This window comes from Heteronotia binoei, chromosome 8, assembly GCF_032191835.1.
Source record: "Heteronotia binoei isolate CCM8104 ecotype False Entrance Well chromosome 8, APGP_CSIRO_Hbin_v1, whole genome shotgun sequence".
Classification (NCBI taxonomy): domain Eukaryota; kingdom Metazoa; phylum Chordata; class Lepidosauria; order Squamata; family Gekkonidae; genus Heteronotia; species Heteronotia binoei.
The window spans coordinates 90,087,191-90,106,632 of record NC_083230.1 but is presented as its reverse complement, the minus strand read 5'-3'; the positions used below and the strand labels follow the sequence as shown (position 1 = coordinate 90,106,632).

Here is a 19,442-nt window from a genome sequence, read left to right as displayed (position 1 = left end):
CCCTATGTGGCAATTGATTCTCATAGGGTATAATGGAGAATTGATCTGGAGGTATTGGGGGCTCTGGGGGGGGCTGTTTATTGAGGTAGAGGCACCATATTTTCCGTATAGTATCTAGTGCCTCTCCCCAAAATACCCCCCAAGTTTCAAAATGATTGGACCAGGGGGGTCCAATTCTATGAGCCCCAAGAGAAGGTGCCCATATCCTTCATTATTTCCTATGGAAGGAAGGCATTTAAAAAGGTGTGCTGTCCCTTTAAATGCGATGGCCAGAACTCCCTTGAAGTTCAATTATGCTTTTCACACCCTTGCTCCTGGCTCCGCCCCAATGTCTCTTGGCTCCACCCCAAAGTTCCCAGATATTTCTTGAATTGGACTTGGCAACCCTAAACGAGGTAGTTGTGATGATAAAAATGGACGAGGAGAGAATGCTTCCCACTTTGGCTCCCATTAGGGAAAAAGATAAAGTATAAAAATAATAATGAACAGGCCTCTAAATACAAAAATACAAGCCCGATTTCAATAAAACAAGACTATTTATGCTGTGTCAGTTGCATGGTCAGATCACCTTGCCCTGAAGGTCCTTTTAAACATGCCATGCCCTCCCTGTTTAGGCGGCAAGCGAATTTATGCTTGCCCACAGAGCCAAATGGGGATAGCATAAAGGCAGTAATGCAGGACATTACAAAGGAAGGATCCTGTACCTTCTGCTGAAGTTGATGTTTTGGGAGTCATTTCTCTTAGTATGTTTTTAAGAGCTTTATTGCAGAGTTAAGAAATACAGGCACCACCAGTCACAATAGGTGTGGTAAACCCATAGATGTAATCTCAGATGCATAACTTATGGGAAGATGCTGATAAAACAGTGGCATTACATGATAATTTGAAACCTCTTTGTTTTACCATGTGCTAGTTTATTTGGACTGTTTTTATTGAGTTTCCTTTCAGATGTGTTAGTTCAAATGCTACCTCTGTCTGTCCTCCGTATCTTGTCAGTCTTGTCAGTGTTTTTGTGTAATGAAACTTCTGAACACACCATTGTTACAGCACAGGAGCACTGTTAGAATGTCACCTATGCTGGAAGCTGTGCATCCCTCACCCATGCAACAGCTGCCTTTTGCATTGACGACAGAGTTGTTTTTTGTACAGATGCATAGTCACTTCCCTGGCATCCATCCATCCATCTTTTACTGGCTGGAAAAAAATTCCTGTTGCAGCTCAGAATTCACAAAGCAAAAATGCTGGATGGATCAAAAGAGAACCCATTTAACGCTTTCTTTTTTAAAAAAGGATTTGATCAGCCGAGCTGGTAGCCTCTGCATGAGCAAATGCCTACCATAATAGCTTGGTGGTTTTTGTATTTCAATTGGCATCACAGTTTTATTTTTTGTAAAAATGAGGTTTCAATCTTTTATGCTCTACTTTGAAGAACACTCTTTCAAAAGATGGGGGAAGCAGAGCATGTGCATTCCAACAAACGTGACAGTACAATGATATCACCCAAGATAAAGTATAATCTGGCATGAGAAACTGGCATATTCAGGAGGTATGCCAATTAATGTGTGCATATGGATGTGTCATTTCAGGATATGAAAGTCTGGGGTCATTTCAGGCACACCTGAAGTTTTGGTGATAATCTGAGTATGCAGGTGCCCCAAACAAAAACAATGTTTGTGCCACCTTTGGAACAGCCCTACATTTCTTTGATGGAGAATGTTTTGGGTGAAAAGCAGGATTAATCAATGCCCATCTAAGGGTTTAAGAAAAACCACTGGACATCATTTAATATATGAAAACATTAAAAACGGAGAAAAAATATTTTAATTAACAAAGTAGGCATGTGCTGACTGCCAACCTGATAAAGCAGCGCCATCCTAAGCAGAGTAGCCTGTCATGGTCTGTAAATCCAGTCTCCACAGCAGGAGGTAAGCTTTTATGGTCAGAATGACATGGAATATGTGAACTATTACCAGTTGCTTGTGCCAAGGGTGCTGTTAGGGATAGGGGGAGGTTAAGGCAACTAAAAACATAATTTGGGAGAAGCAAACTTCCCAAAAACATACTGGCATGTGGTTGTGGGTTCTAAGAAACATAAACATTGCCTGCAGCACAGTTTTTAAAAATACTTGTTCGATACACATTTCATGTGCTCATCTCTACAAAGATCAGATTATTTTCTTAAAGTATTAGGGGTAGGTTTGGTGAGGAGTCTTTTACTGTCTTTCCATATGCATCTGACCTTGTTCTATATGCAAAAGAAGGCAATCCAAAAGGATTTGCAAAATGTATAGCATCAATAGTTCATCAGGAAAGGAGTGTCATTCAGTTAATATTCTGAGATACGTTTTCACTTGCTGGTTGGACAGATCTGGTTTCATTATGTCTTATTTTACTATGCTTTACTGATTTTTGTGGGTCTCAACATTCTCAGATACTAAATAGGAAGTAATTAATTAATTATTGTAGTGGATGTAGTATAGCCAGGAGATCTGAAGATTTCTGGCAGCCTGAAACTCTAGATCTTTTTGTGGTGAGTTAGGTTTATGTTTTTGGGCTGACAGAACTGTGACTGGTCACCCAGCTGGCTTCAAGTGTAGGAGTGGGGATTCAAATCCAGTTCTCCAGATTAAAGTCTGCCACTCTTAACCACTACACCAAACTGGTTCCCTAATAGGAAGACATTTGTCATGTCTCCTGCGTCATCAAGGTAGCAGGGTGTATGGTGGAATAAAAATACGGATGTTCAAACTTGTTGCATCATATCCAGCATGTACCATCAGAGACAGTGGTTATTCAAGATGTTTTAATTTTGCAGTGTTTTCCTTTTAGCAAAAAGTGATTCCCTTTCATTGCATCATTCTTGGGCCCAGTGCAGCTATTACATAGTCATCCTCTTAAATGTGTTTCACAAATTAGGAGTGGTCCTCAGGTTTTTTTTACACTTTGTTCTCTTCTCTCTCATCATCTCTAGAGTGGAACAATTTCTCCACTTCCTTCCTTTCTCATCTTTAACCTTAGCTTCACTTTATATGTTCATGGATGCAAGCTATGGGTAATAATAATAATAATAATACTTTTTATTTATATCCTGCCCTCCCCGCCGAAGCAGGCTCAGGGCGGCTCACAACATATTAGTTCAATACAATATAATAAAATCATATAATTCAATAAATACTACATTATAAAACCATAATTTCAATCAACATTCCAACTAAAATTAACAGTTATGGTGCTAAATTACATTGACAATGAAGGCTCCAGTAGAACCTCCAAGCTCTTGACCCGGTGTGCCGCTTTCAGCAACACACCGTCAAAAACTGGGAGAGGAATTTCTCTTCCCAGAGCACCACGACCCAAACAAAGGACTTCTGTCTTCATTGGATTCAGCTTCAACCCACTCAGCCTGAGCCAACCTGCCGCAGTTTGCAGCGCCAGGTCCAGGTTTTTTGGGACGCAGTCAGGCCAGCTGTCCATTAGTAGATAGAGCTGGGTGTCATCCGCATATTGATGACATCCCAGCCCATACCTTCGGGCAATCTGGTCAAGGGGGTGCATGAACATATGAACATATGAAGCTGCTTTATACTGAATCAGACCTTTGGTCCATCAAGTCAGTATTGTCTTCTCAGACTGGCAGCGGCTCTCCAGGGACTCAAGCTGAGGTTTTTCACACCTATTTGCCTGGACCCTTTTTTGGAGATGCCAGGGATTGAACCTGGAACCTTCTGCTTCCCAAGCAGATGCTCTACCACTGAGCCACCGTCCCTCCCCGATGGTGCATGTAGATGTTAAATAACATTGGAGAGAGAACTGCTCCCTTCGGCACCCCACAATCTAGTGAGTGCCTCTGGGACAACTCTCCCCCAATTGCCACCCTTTGTCCCCATCCATCAAGGAAGGCGGAGAGAAGAAGAAGATGATATTGGATTTATATCCTGCCCTCCACTCCGAAGAGTCTCAGAGCGGCTCACAATCTCCTTTACCTTCCTCCCCCACAACAGACACCCTATGAGGTGGGTGGGGCTGGAGAGGGCTCTCACAGCAGCTGCCCTTTCAAGGACAACCTCTGCCAGAGCTATGTAAGGCCACTGTAAGGCCAACCCCCTAATCCCTGCAATGGTGAGCCGACGGGTCAGTAACCGATAGTCGACCATGTCGAACGCAGCCAACAGGTCTAACACTAAATTGGTTGACACTACTTTGGATTTGGTCATATATCACACTATGGTTTGAAATTGCAAACTGTGAATTCAAACAGATCTGGGCTTTATTGACCATAGTTTGTATTTGTGCGCATGTAAGGCAAAGGCACAGTAACTGAAAGGAAGAGAAGAAAAGAATTGAGATGGGAAGGGGATGTGAAAGAATAAAGGTGAGTAAGCTCCAGGGTTACAAAATCCAGGGTTACAAACCCAAGACCGGCTGTTCTATATCCTGTCTAAACTTGCAATTAAGAATTGATATCCAGATTAAATTCTAATACAATTTAAAGATTTAAAAAATCTAAACATTTGACTTTATGTGAATTGCCTGTAAATATAATCTCCTCAGTTATTGCTAGAAATGGGTGAACGTTCCCTGGGTCTCTTGCGAACTGTAGTCTATTTTATTACAGGTGAGAGTTGGAACACTGTAATGCAACTGATGATGTCATCAGAAGCACCACAACTTTCTAGGTATCTCCCTGCTAGGGTGCTCTGGGTGGCTCTAAAATGGAACTGGGTGCCATGGACACCATATAGCCAGTTTACTTGAGGAAGGAGAGAAAAGGTGGTAATAAAGAAGGTTGGCGAATCCTCCTCCTTCTTGCCTGCAGTTACCAAGAATTACTTGCACCAAGTTACCTGCACCAAGAATCCCCCTCCTTCTTGCCTGCAGTTACCACCATATCACTCGCTACAAAAAAGGGAGCTAAACTGGGATGCGGTGGATTAGGGAAAATGAGCAGAACATAGATCTAGCTCAGGTTTAGCATCTCATCTAGAGAAGAAATTTGGAACGGTGAAATTTCCTCACTTGGAAAGTCTGCTGTCTGAGCTCCTGAAGCTCATATTCTGAGACAAAGGAGTGTGGATTTTGGAAGAATATCTAGTTACTTGATCTTCTTAACAAAACCTCTCTGTTGCACCTTAGTTTTTTCCTGACATTTCCTCATAAATATCCATCATGTTCTGTTCTTCAAGGTTAACTATATCTAATATTTGTTGAGATGTCAAGAACAGAACATACTTCCTGTTATTTGTAGCTTCAGTGTTTCATCGAAAGGCTACTGCTGTTTCGATGTTTCTTTCAGCATCTTATCATGATAGAAAATACCTATTGTAGTAGCAATAACTATGACAACAGCTTATTTGCAATTAATAGCAGTGATATTAGATTCCATTGTGATTCCAGTGTACAGAACACTCTGACTTTTTTCTTAGTGACTATTTCTATTCTTTTGCAGTTTGTTCCTTCTTCCAGCTTTCTTGTCTTTTTAAACTTTAAGCTCAGGGGAGGGAATCTTGCATTTATTCCTTTTGCTTCATTTCCCAAGTGTACTCATGACAAGAACTTGTGATTTTGGTAGTAGCAACATTGTCTACTGAACAATTCATATGACTGGTTAAAAGTTGTCAAGGGGTAGGTTTTGTCACATCCCAGCACTGTGCAGAACCACTGATCTGCAGATTTAGTTGCAATTTTTAATATTTAAGAAGCACATTGATAATCTGAGATCAATTGATTGGTATATCAGTATACATTATAGGTGATTGTGTGAGTGCATTCAGATTATGCTGAATGATTAACAAATTTAAGGGTCCCATTCTTTGCCACACTATGGATTTTGTGTGATATTCCCAGCATGTGAATGTTTAAGTTTCCCATTAGGAAACTATGGGTAGTGGGATGGCAAAACTGCCAAAACATGTGGAAGAGCTTCACTGACAACTGGAAAGCCCCAGTTGTGCATATGGTCCTGCTTCTTTGGAGCCTTCTCATTATGCTTTAGTCCTTGACTGCTATTGTATCAAGAAACATAGTGAGCTCCTAAGAGTTTTCATTAAAAGCTAACTAGACATATGAACAGGGCTTTTTTATAGGAAAAGCCCAGCAGGAACTCATTTGCATATTAGGCCAGGCCCCCTGATGTCACCATTGTTTCACACAGGACTTTTTTTGTGGGAAAAGCCCAGTAGGAACTCATTTGAATTTTAGGCCACACCCCTGATGCCAAACCAGCCAGACCTGCATTCCTGTGCTTTCCTGTTTTGTTTTTTTTTAAAGCCCTGCAATATGAAGCTTCCTTATTCCAGATCACACCAATGGCCCATTTAGCCCAGTATGATATGGCTGTTTAGGGCTCTTAAGCAGAGCTCTTACTCTGCCTTGCTATTGAAGACCAAATAGCTGGAGATGACAGGGTAGGTGTAAGACATTGCACATATGTCAGGTTATTAGAATAGCCTTCCTTGATCATCAGACCAAGAGCCCATCATAAAGCATCTTGTTCTGTTTGCCTCCAGAAAGCCCATAAGCAGGGGATAAAGAAACAGTCCTTCTCTTTGCTCGTCCCAGCATCTGTTGTACGGAGGAATATTGTCTCTGAACACTGAGATTGCTTATAGGCAGTCATGGATGATAGCTTTTACAAAACACGCGCTCTACTGGTGAGTCACAGTTTCATTCCTAGAGAGAAGCACAAATTTACCAGAGATTGCTGCAGGTTGATCTCTAACATAATATATGAACAGACTGAGAGTACATCAACCTTGCAGTTAAATTTATGGAAGTTACTAATCTGACAACATACAAGCATGATTATGTCAGTAATTTCTTGTGTGTTTATGGCATGAAAGGAATAAAAGCCAGTTATCTTTGGCTCATTGGTATAGAACCTTTTATGGAGGAAGAAGCTCCCTGGTTCATTCCTCAGTATCTCCAATTAAAAGTGTCAGGAGATGTGAAAGATCTCAACTTGAGACTGTGAAAACCCACTGCCAATCAGAAAAGACCAGGACTGGCCAAACTGTGGCTCAGGAGTCACATGTGGCTCTTTCACACATATTGTGTGGCTCTCGAAGCCCCTACTGCTCCATCTTGGAGAAGGCATTTCTCTCTTTAAATCAGTTCTCCAAGCCATGCCAGCTGACAGCTTGGAGAATGCAGGTAAAGTTAAAGTTGCTTTATTTCCCCTTCCCCTCCTATCTATATGCCTTTCTCCCTTCCTTCCTGTTCTCAAACATCTGACATACACATCTTGAGACTCTCAAGCATCTGACATTTATTATATGTAGCTCTTACATTAAGCAAATTTGGCCATCCCTGGAATGGATAATATTTACTGGAAAGGCAAAGATCTGATTCAGTATAAGGCAGTTCATGGGTTCCAGTTTATTTTTAAGAATATCTTTACCTGGTCCTCTGGAGAAAATTGTTCTAGGTGACCAGTGAAAAGGTGCTTCAGACCCTGGATTGCTGATGGAAAGTGCCATCAAGTTGACTTAGGGTAACCTTGTATGGATTTCAAGGCAAGAGACAAACAAGGTGGTTATCATTGCTTGCTTCTGCATAGCAACCCTGAACTTCGTTGGTGGTCTCCCTTCCTTGTACTGACCAAGGTCAACCCTGCTTAGATTCAGAGATCTAATAAGATTGAGCTAACCTGGGCTATCCAGAACAGGGTATGCTCTGGATTACGCTGCAATAAAAATTGGGTAAATACTGCAAAGGATAATGTGTATTTATGACCTATGTTTCAGTATCATAATCATGTTTGTGGCTGCCCTTTTTCTGTTACAACAGCACAAAATTTCTCCCACAGTAAAGCAACAGTGTGATGTGTATCTAAATGGTAGATTTCCTGGGAACACTGAATGCATGATCTACGTATTACTGAATAGCATGCTACTGTAGCCATACATTCCTGTCTATTCAGGAAAATCTAGGCATTCATTCCCATCTGTTCAGGAAAATCCATACATTGAATGATTACAACATTACCCCTCGGTATACTGCCTGGAGTTGCATACGGAGGGGGTGGGGAGTGGGATATAACTGATATGTAAATAAACTTCTGGGAACTGGGCTCTGAGTGTGCTTTCACAGATACATAATATTTTGCTGAGTGGAATGAATGATGCTGCTAGGCAGAAGACTTGCATATGAGGAAGCATCCTCTACTGAATAACCGAGCAGGAGAAAGAGCAGACATTTTATTAGTATAATTTCCCAGCGACACCCGAGAACCAATTCTGCAGTTTATAGAGATGTTGTGCAGCAATCTTTGATTCAGAATGACAGGAGGGGAAAATACAGCATTAACAGCTAGGAAAACAGAAGAAGCCTTTTCCATATTCAGACTAGGGAAGCATATGATTTCTACCTACTTGTCAGATTAAACTGTGTGACTGAGGCAGAAAAAATATACAACTCATTAAGGCTGTATTGAAATAGGAAAGACCTTGAACTGATAGTGGGCTTGTACAGCTGTAACTTTTTCAGGATTGTGTGGTAAATTGCTTTTCAACTATGACAGGCGTGCTTCAATCATATAAGTTTCTAAAGAAAGCTAATGGTTCCCCAAGGTCGTGAAAGATATAGGCTCACATTCTGATCCCATGTACATTTATGTTCCTGTCTCACACATGACCTTGCTATCCTGTTCTTGCTTGTGTAAATGCTTCCCTTATCTAAAGGTACTTCTGGATTTGTTATAATCTGAATGTCTTTTTTCTTTCTGTGAACAGATAAAACATTACCTCCAACCACCTTTTTCATTGGTGAAAAAGGGAGGAGAGGATACTCTGTGACCACCAAAAAGGTTATGCTGAGTATCCTGGAACCTGTTGGACCTTAGGGAACCTGCCTGGACCATAGGAAATGGCAGCTGTTGTAAAAAAAGGGAATTGAGCAAGACTGAGTGAAAAAAGCCGGCTAGATCCAACCCCATTTCTTTATGGCACTCCTTGTGATCCATTAACAGTGCAATCCTAAAGAGAGTTACATCAGTCTAAGCCTATTCATTTTAATGGGCTTAGACTGGAGTAAGTCTCTTTAGGATTGTATTGCAAATCTAGTACAGTCCATCAGCCCCATATTGTTGCCTGTTGGGTGCTTAACAGTCTTATGGTTTTGCAATTTAAAATAGATGCCTAAATTAAAAGTTAATCAACCCCTTACTGGAGTGTCATACATAGCTTGTGAGCTTCATTCAGCTTAGAGGATGGTGTTGTGCAGTACAGCTTTATGGTTTAACATGATTCATGGGAGAATAAATCTAAATCTTCCTTCATGGGTTACACCTGTACAGAATTATCAGGCTCTGCTTTGAGGCAAAATATATGATCAGCGGTCACAGACTGACATAGACAGGCCATGTGGGAGCAGCCTTCCTAAGAACAAACCACAGCTATCTGTATGTCATGAGATACAAGAGATGCTCCACATAGCTCATGGTGTGCAAGCCAACATCTAGTTTTTCATGATAGTGCTGTGTTTCTGAAAAGGTGGTCAGTTGAGTATCTTGTTAAGACATTAAAACAGAGTTGCCATACATGGCTGGCAGTTAAACCATCTCTCGCTGTATGATACAATTTCACACTGAACATGTGTGATAACTAAGGAAGAACCAAAATGGGTCTTGACTTCCCCTTGAACTAGACAGAGATTGCATATCTTCAAGAATCCACACTGTGAGATGTTGTAAGGAGAAACTGCTCACCTCATCTTTGTTTTTGTTATATAAATTTAAGTATGGTTTGTGGGTTTTATGTCATGTGGAAACTTTGAATAAATATTAAAAAAAAATTTTTAAATCCACAGTGTGGATCAGTGAAATCTTTATAAATCTTTTTGCACTGGATAATCACACGCACAATTGACTAGGAACACATGGTTTGCATATACTAATTTTAAGTATGTTTAGTTAGAGGTTTTGTGGTTGTGGATATTTAGTTTCAGTCTTTACTGTGTTTTCCTATACATAATTATTGTGTGTTTTCTGCAGCTCATGCTGATAATCACATTTCTCCCCTCATTGCTATTATTGTTGTCAGAGGAACATTTACAGAGTTGTTTTTTGTGTTGAGTTTACAAAATAGTACAACTATGTTCAATCATTCTGGTTTGCTTGCATGCAGTGGCCATTTCTTGATAGATAAAATGCTGTCAAAAGGGTTACTTGAATACAGGATTACAGGATACGGTAAATTTCTGAAGTGGTTTGACAAAACTTGGATAATCAGCTATCTTGCATGTGGCTTGTTCAGTGTGGAACCATTTGTCTCTTCTGAGTCCTCCTCATCAAGATGGCAGAATCCCAAATCCCTAACCTCTAGTAAACTGCATGATGATCACAAAGTGGGGATGCTGGCAAATTTACTTTAAACCCAGTGGTGCACTCATTAAACATATCACAAGTGCGGACAACTTTCTCACAGACAGCAGTATTGGTGTTCTCATCAGAGAAAGGTCAGGCATTTCATGGCTCAGGAAAGATCAATTGCTCCTCCTTTATCAAGAACAAGGTTGGGATACATTAGTGGGAAGAAAGGTGGGAGGATGAGTGAATTTGTCTTTTTGCCAGATTTCCTTTGTGACGTATGGTTAGACAAATTTGTTAGTCTGAAAATTAGGGCCAGTTCATACAAAGCTTTTCTCTGCATGTGTTTTTTAAGATGGTACATGTAAGAAATTATCTTAGAGTCATTCTAAATCTTTATAACTCTGGACAGACCCATGTTTGATTAACCAGAGGAAAGAAACAACATGATGAATTGCCCTTAGAAACTTCTTTTTTACAAAAAATCAAAGCTTCAATTGCTGGAGTATTATATTAAATTTTTCCCTTTCCTCTCCATCTCTTTTACCTCTAGGTGTTCCATGCCTGCCAGAAAGTCTAAATCTTCACAAAGACCAGCAAAGGTCAAACAAGCCAGGGGAAGTCCAGATGTTCAGCCAATCGGAGTTACGGACCATTGAGCAATCTTTACTGGCAACACGGGTGGGAAGTATTGCAGAACTCAGTAAGTGCAAAACAATTTCTAATCTTTTCTTCTGCTTGCTTGCCACTTGACATGAATAGAGATTGAGAGGGCTGTGGAAGGAACTTCTTGTACCTGGAGGAAGTCTGCTGGTTTGTAACACAAGTCTGCAGTTGAGTAATGGTTAACTGTTTTGCGACATAAGAAGTTAAAATTGAGTTGACAAAGCCAGATATTTGATTTGTTCTCAGATTTGTTCTAGAATTTTAAAGGGTAAAGAGACATTAACCAGTATATGTTTGAAATTGACTGGGGTGGAACCCATTGAAAGGAGGGAAGTTATGGATGGGGAAAGAATGAAGAATCCCTCCACTTGTACAATCAAAATCATGCTCTTCAGAAAGGTGCTTTTCACTTTAAAAATGGTATAAGTTCATTTGTGTGTGTTTGTATGAAACATATAGTACTGTCTCTGAGTTTCCACTCTTTACTTCAAAACTATCGTATATCAACAATGAGTTTTCATCCACTTATTCTCTAGTGATCAGTCCAGCTGTCTCACTAGTGTACATTCTCTATCAAACCAGGGAGAAGCCTAGTCTCCATCAAGAGAGAACAGCTAGGAGTTATTCTGCTCCCCTCACAAGCTGCTTCACTTCCTTCACATGGAGTTGTTTTCCCATATATCAGGGGTGGCCAATGGTAGCTCTTCAGATGTTTTTTGCCTACAACTCCCATCAGCCCCAGCCAACATGGCCAATGGCTGGGGCTGATGAGAGTTGTAGTCAAAAAACATCTGGAGAGCTACCGTTGGCCACCCCTGCCATATATGTTTGCATTGGTATCCTTGTGTCTTGTTAATTTAAAAATGCAAAATTAAAAAAGCTTAACATAACATAAGAGAAGCCATGTTGGATCAGGCCAATGGCCCAACCAGTCCAACACTCTGTATTACACAGTGGCCAAAATTTTTGTATCTATCTATCTATCTATCTATCTATCTATCTATCTATCTATCTATCTATCTATCTATCTGTCTGTCTGTCTGTCTGTCTGTCTGTCTGTCTGTCTGTCTGTCTGTCTGTCTGTCTGTCTGTCTGTCTGTCTGTCTGTCTGTCTGTCTGTCTGTCTGTCCACACACACACACACTGTGGCTAATAGCCACTGATGGACCTCTGCTCCATATTTTTATCTAACCCCCTCTTGAAGCTGGCTATGCGTGTAGCCGCCACCACCTCCTGTGGCAGTGAATTCCACATGTTAATCACCCTTTGGGTGAAGAAGTACCTCCTTTTCTCTGTTATAACCTGACTGCTCAGCGATTTCATTGAATGCCCACGAGTTCTTGTATTGTGAGAAAGGGAGAAAAGTACTTCTTTCTCTACCTTCTCCATCCCATGCATAATCTTGTAAACTTCTATCATGTCACCCCGCAGTCAACGTTTCTCCAAGCTAAAGAGCCTCAAGCGTTTTAACCTTTCTTCATAGGGAAAGTGTTCCAAAGCTTTAATCATTCTAGTTGCCCCTTTCTGCACTTTTTCCAATGCTATATATCCTTTTTGAGGTACGGTGACCAGAATTGCACACAGTATTCCAAATGAGACCGCACCATCGATTTATACTGGGGCATTATGATACTGGCTGATTTGTTTTCAATTCCCTTCCTAATAATTCCCAGCATGGCGTTGGCCTTTTTTATTGCAATCGCACACTGTCTTGACATTTTCAGTGAGTGATCTACCACGACCCCAAGATCTCTCTCTTGGTCAGTCTCTGCCAGTTCACACCCCCATCAACTTGTATTTGTAGCTGGGATTCTTGGCCCCAATGTGCATTACTTTGCACTTGGCCACATTGAACATCATCTGCCACGTTGACGCCCACTCACCCAGCCTCAACAGATCCCTTTGGAGTTCCTCACAATCCTCTCTGGTTCTTACCACCCTCAACAATTTAGTGTCATCTGCAAACTTGGCCACTTCACTGCCTACTCTCAACTCCAAATCATTTATGAACAAGTTAAAGAGCATGGGACCCAGTACCGAGCCCTGCGGCACTCCACTGCTTACCGTCCTCCACTGCGAAGACTGCCCATTTATACTCACTCTCTGCTTCCTATTAATTAGCCAGTTTTTGATCCACAAGAGGACCTGTCCTTTTACTCCATGACTCTCAAGCTTACTAAGGAGCCTTTGATGAGGAACTTTATCAAAAGCTTTCTGGATGTCAAGGTAAACAGTATCTATCAGGTCTCCTTTGTCCACATGTTTGTTCATCCCTTCAAAGAAATGTAACAGGTTAGTGAGGCAAGATCTTCCCTTACAGAACCCATGCTGAGACTTCCTCAATAACTCGTGTTCAATGTGCCTACTCATTCTGTCCTTGATAATGGTTTCTACCAACTTCCCTGGTATTGAAGTCAGACTGACTGACCTGTAGTTACCCAGATCTCCTCTGGAACCCTTTTTAAAGATGGGGGTGACATTCGCTACCTTCCAGTCCTCAGGAACGAAGGCAGATTTCAATGAAAGATTACATATTTTTGTTAAAAGATCTACAAATTCAACTTTGAGTTCTGAAAGATGTATGCCATCCAGACCTGGTGACTTATTAGTTTTTAATTCGTCTATCAGTTGTAGGACCTCCTCTCTTGTCACCTCACTCTGACTCAGGTCTTTCAACATCCCTTCCAATATATGTGGTACTGGAGCAGGCAAACACTTCTCATCTTCCACAGTGAAGACGGAGGCAAAAAATGCATTCAGCTTCTCAGCCATTTCCCTATCCTCCCTCAGTAATCCTTTAACCCCTTGGTCATCCAAGGGCCCCATTGCCTCCATGGCTGGTTTCCTGCTTCTAATATATTTGAAGAAATTTTTATTGTTGCGGAGCTTGCCAGAGCTGTTGCTGACTTGCGGGGTGAGGTGGGGCCTGGGAATGAGCGCGGATGAAGCTGTGATGCCGGGCTGGGCTGCGCTGCTGGCCAGGTAAAGTCAGTCGACAAGAGGAGTAGCCAGCGAGCGGAGCGGAACAGCTGAGATGCCCACGCCCAGCACACACGAGCGGCGTGCGGCGAGCAGGCAAGAGGAGTAGCCGGTGAGCGGAGAGAGTGTGGAGCGGAGCGGAACAGCTGGGACGCCCACGCCCAGCACACACGAGCAGCGTGCGGCGAGCAAAGAGACCGGGCGAGTGAGTAAACAGAGGCGGGTGAGCGACTGGAGACCTCAGCAACTACGCGACGTGGGCGCCAAATGAGGGCGCGGCCGGGGCGATTGATAGTGGCGACTGGGGCTGCTACCGAAGGAGGGAAGTCTGCGGTGGCGGCTCCGAGGCCACTAGCCATCCTGGTGGATCGAGGGTCCCTGACTGGACTGGCCAACCTCCACCAGAAGAACTGTGGAGCCCTGAGGTGTGAGGCACAGGGAGTTTTTTCACCTCCCTGGGCCTGCCAGGTTGTGCCAGGGGTATTGGCCGAGAACTCATGGACCCCGTCATATGCTACACCCCACCCTCGACCGCTGCCCCCAGTGTAGCACACGTTGTGGTACAAGCCCAATGCCTGCACCCATCTTCGCACTTTATTTATCTACCCAGCACCTTACTTAGCACTTTATCTACTCAGCACCTACTTAGTACAGACCTGCACTGACTTGCACTATAGCACTTTCCTTATTCAACATCCTACCTCCATCCATTCACAATCGACTATTTATAGCATTCTGCGCAGACTCGGAGGAAGGCAGCCGCTTGTCTCTTCGCTCCTACTAACGCTAAGTTGTTTTAATCTTTTAACTTTTATCTTGCCTTGATGGAAGGAATTGTTTTTAAATAATCTTATCCTATCACCTCACTTTTGATATTTGGTGCCTCTGTTTTGTCTTTCCCAAGCTCTGGTTGTTTAATTAGTCAATAAGCCTCTGCCTTCGTTTTCCTAATCAGAAGCTGCTGCAGCTAATGACCTACAGCTGAAGTTTTATAAAGTTTTACAAAGTTTTACACAGTCTTAGCCTGTCTCTCAAAGACAGGGTTTTGTTTTTTTTGTGTGTTTTTTAGAATCTTTTAATTTGAACTGAAGGTTGAAATTAAGTCAACTCCTGCAAAGCAACAAGGCGGAGTGCAGTCGGCTACAGAGTTGGCTCTGACAAATTTGGCTTTTAAAGATATTTTACGATATTCTTAGCAGATGTTGTGGCTTTTATCTGTAAGTTTTAAGACATTAGTTGTTTGGTATTTGTTTTATTTATTTATTTTTTTATTCATTTTTATCAGGACAGGGCTAATTGCCACCCAACAGAACCCTCTTAATGGCATCAGGCAAGCGGCCAAGAGAAGTGGAGGAGGAATCTGCTTCTTTGCCACTTTGCAAACAGTTCAGGATAGAGGACTTTTTTACCTTAAACAATAAGTCCAAATCTGCTCTGCCATCATTTGCTATTGAAACATCGAATCGCTTCTCCCCTTTAGATGACGAGGTAGAGCCTGCTGAAAAGGAGGAACCGACTAATGAATTGACTAATGAGTCTGATCACGAGGATGGCGTTGACTCTCAACTCCTGTCTGGGGTGGGGGCTTTAAAGGTGCAGCAGAGTCAGCATGATAATGAAGAAAGATCCATGTCTTCTGACGAACTTGCCCCAATTACCCTTATTGCAAGCACAGTGGATTGTATCTTTAAAAAGTTAAAGAGTTTAGAAGACCAAATTCTTGACCTTTCTTTAGAACTAAAGAGACTATCAGTGTCAATGGATAAAGTCTACTTAGCCCAGCTGGATGATACCTCTATTGGAGCTCTAGCCCCTTCAAAGCGATGTCCGTCTGCAACTCAGGAGGTTGATCCCCGGAGCTCCTTTAGGGAGTCTAAGGTCAGCGTGGGCCTTAAAAGGAACGTGCAACAATTGGTTCTACAGCCCAATAAGGTTTGCATCACTGTTTGTCCTTATGGCAGGAAGACCCCATGCTGGAGAAGTAAACTTTTAGCTAAATCCCATCTCTGTGAACTTCTTCATCTGAACTATCACAAAATTGACTTGATTACCATTGAATCTCTTAATGATCAGTCTCAAATGCAGAGGATTCTGCTTACCTTTCAATCCTCCAACATTCCTTCACTAATTCTGAGGCGAAAGAATTACCTATGGTCAAAGGGGGTTTTCCCTGTTCGATCTTTTATTAACTCTCAAACTAATGCTCTGCTGCCTAACCTGTCCGCAGGGGTCAGGACACGAAGTAATCCCCATCTCTTGAAGAACGCATCATCTTCAGCGGCAAAATATAAGGCTGCAATGTGTCTTAAGGTATCCAGATCTGGTCAGTCCCAAGCAAACCCCGAGTTGCATAATGAGTCATCAGTGCAGCCCTCTATGGATGTGACGCATAGTCCCCTTAATGTTTCATTAGAAGATGACCTTTTGCAGTCATTTGGGAGTCTTCCAGCAAAAGATCAACAGGCGATACTCATAAGACTTGAAGGTACTAAGCTGCAGCTGCAAAGGTCTTTAGAGCCGGGGAAATCAGTTCCTTCAATCAACCTAGATCCTGCAAGCAACCCCCTGCCCCCTTGTCCCCCATCAGCTGACTTAATTGATCTGTCTATGGAACTCTCTCTAACTGGCTCAAGGGCACCCCAACATAATGGTTGTATTTTCACTGATGACTCCAGGGTTCTAGAAAGGATATCCATTATCGATTGACTACCAGCTAGGGAAGCCACAAGGAAGATCCACATCATCTCCTGGAACATTGCTGGGTGGAAGAGTAAAGCGAATGACTCAGATTTTTTGGACTTTTTGAAATCCTTTGATTGTGTCTTCCTTCAGGAAACATGGGCAGAAGACAGTTTTAGACTGACGGATTTTAAAGTTTTTAATCTCCCCGCTTATAGATCTCACTCTAAAGGTCGCAGTAAAGCAGGCATGGCTGCTTTGGTGAAATCCAGCTTACCATTTAAGGTGATCCTCTTGGATCCTTGCCCGCCAATTGCCCAGGCTTTATTGCTGTCCTCCCCAGCACTGACCCTAATCATGATTAATGTTTATTTAGCCCCTTCTAATGGTGAGCTGGAGTTTGATGCTGTCTGGGAGAAATTTTCTGACTATGTGACGTCTTTGTCTAGGAAATTCCATACTGCTCAGCTCATGATTTTTGGTGATTTTAATGCTCGGATAGGCAGTAACAATCAGAAATGGATCTCTCATTTTGGCTTTGAAGCGGTTGAATCCCCTCCACTACAACTATGTTTACCCCGTTGTTCTAAAGATACTTTAACCAATAAGGCGGGTCTTAGATTAATTGAATTCTGCATAGCGCACAATGTTATAATATTTAATGGTCTCTCCAAATTTCCAGCTGCAAATGACTTTACTTTTTTTTCCACAAGGGGTTGCAGTGTGATAGATTTTTGTGTGGGCTCACCCAACCTTCTGTCATCTATCGATAACTTTTACATCGATCCGCGCACAGAAAGTGACCACCTGCCCCTAACTCTATCCCTACGATTGGATCTGGAGGTTAATATGGTATCACCTTCCCAATCCATGAAGGCCCCTGAGAATGTTCTAAAAAAAATCAAGTGGTCCCCGGCCCTAGAAAGGGAGTTTTCTTCCCTCTTTGGCTCTGAAGCGCTATGCAGATTAAGGGATTCAATCATAAATTCCAATTCAGATGATTCAATCCTTTCAGGATTTTCATTATTAATTGATTATTGTAGTGCCAAAGCTAAACCGGTGATCTTGTCTAGGTCTAGTTTCTCCAGCTGGTTCGATACAGATTGTTTAGCTTGGAAACAAGAACTGAGAGCTCATTTTAAAGAGGCTTGCCACTCCAAAGACCAATCAAAAATTAAGGCCTACATTGCTTACAAGACAGCCTACCTGGAGCTTACTACATCCAAAAAGAAAGCTTTCTTTCAGAATAAATGGGACCAACTTTACCACTCGATAAAATCTAACGATAATAAGGCCTTCTGGAGAATCATTTCAGGTAATCTAAAAAACAATTCTGCTACTGACCCAAATATCTCTGAGCAAACATGGGTTGATTACTTCTCTAACATTTTTGCTGCCCCATGTGTATCCCCTCCTATCTTAGCAAACCCCTCAGTTACTGATATGCCGGTCTGGCCTCCAGTAACTCTAGAGGAAATCAGTGTGTTATTGAAGGATTTAAAAGCGGGTAAAGCACCTGGCCCTGATGGCCTTCCCGCTGAGGTATTCACAAAGTTTGCCAATTGGTGGCTCTTGCCCCTTGCAAAATTGTTCTCTTTTATCGATCTGCATGGCTCCATCCCTGACTCTTGGCTTGACTCTATAATTATCCCAATATACAAAAAGGGGGGGTTGGAGTTACCAGAAAACTTCCGCCCCATTAGTTTATTATCTATAGTGGGCAAATTGTATGCAAAACATTTAGAACTCCGATTAACTGACTGGATGCGCCTAGGCAACATCATAGGTCCTGAACAGATTGGCTTCTCCAAAGGCAAATCTGCTATGGATCACTGCTGCACTCTGGCCTTCCTTGCTGAAAAATATATGCATACCGGGTCAAAAAAATTATATGCTGCCTTCATCGATTTGAAGGGTGCTTTTGATTCAATAGATAGAGCCCAACTATGGATCAAGCTAGGTTACCTGGGAATGGACCCTCGTTTGCTGTTTCTCTTGAGGAAACTTCATTCTAATACCTTTTGCCAAGTGAAATTTTCTTCTAGCGGTGACTTGACTAGTAAAATCCCAGTGTTAAAGGGGGTAAAACAAGGTTGTGTGCTGGCCCCACATCTTTTTAATTTATTTTTAACTGACCTGGCACAATTTTTGACCCCTATCAATGGTCATCCGCCTAAACTTGCAGGCCGAGCGGTCCCCTTATTACTTTATGCCGATGACACTACCATCCTCTCTTGTACAAGAGTGGGCCTGCAAAGGTATTTGAACGCCTTTTATGACTACTGTAATTGTAATTCACTTACTATCAATTATACCAAATCTAAAGTAGTTGTCTTTTCAAATTGCTGGGGCCCACAGAGATGGTTTATTGGCAATTCAACAATCGAGCAAACAAAAAATTTTAAATACTTGGGGATCACTTTTAACCACAAGTTAAGCTGGGTTTCACATCGTAACAACACCATCAACTTGGCTAAGTGTTCAGCTGCTCAAATTAAACAGTTTTTCTTTGCAAGGGGCAACCAATTAGTTCCAGCAGCTATTAAAGTATTCAAAGCCAAAACGCTTGCCCAAATCCTCTATGGTATCCCTATATGGATCTCAGCTTTTACCAGGAAAGTGGAGGGCATTCAAGCCTCATTCTTTAGACAAATTCTTGGTTTGCCAAAATGTGTGTCCTACTTTGCTCTCTGCTCTGAAGTGGGTCAGTCTTTGGTGGAGACAAAAGCCTGGATTGCAGTGTTTAAATTCTGGCTCAAAATTCATTTTAGAACAGATCCCAACAGCCTTCTTGATTGTATGAAAAGAGACCCAT

General features: G+C 42.0%; 2 protein-coding genes across 2 annotated transcripts in view; both read left to right on the top strand.

Moving 5' to 3' along the window:
- PWP1 (PWP1 homolog, endonuclein) overlaps positions 1-19,442 on the top strand; it is a 477,381-nt gene that overhangs the window by 294,076 nt on the left and 163,863 nt on the right. The gene's annotated exons all lie outside the window — the stretch shown is intronic.
- The window catches only part of ABTB3 (ankyrin repeat and BTB domain containing 3), a 350,728-nt gene that overhangs the window by 208,164 nt on the left and 123,122 nt on the right, over positions 1-19,442 (top strand). The window contains exon 3 of the mRNA XM_060245557.1: positions 10,857-11,006. Coding sequence (XP_060101540.1) covers positions 10,857-11,006 — 150 coding nt within the window. The remainder of the gene's footprint in view (positions 1-10,856; positions 11,007-19,442) is intronic.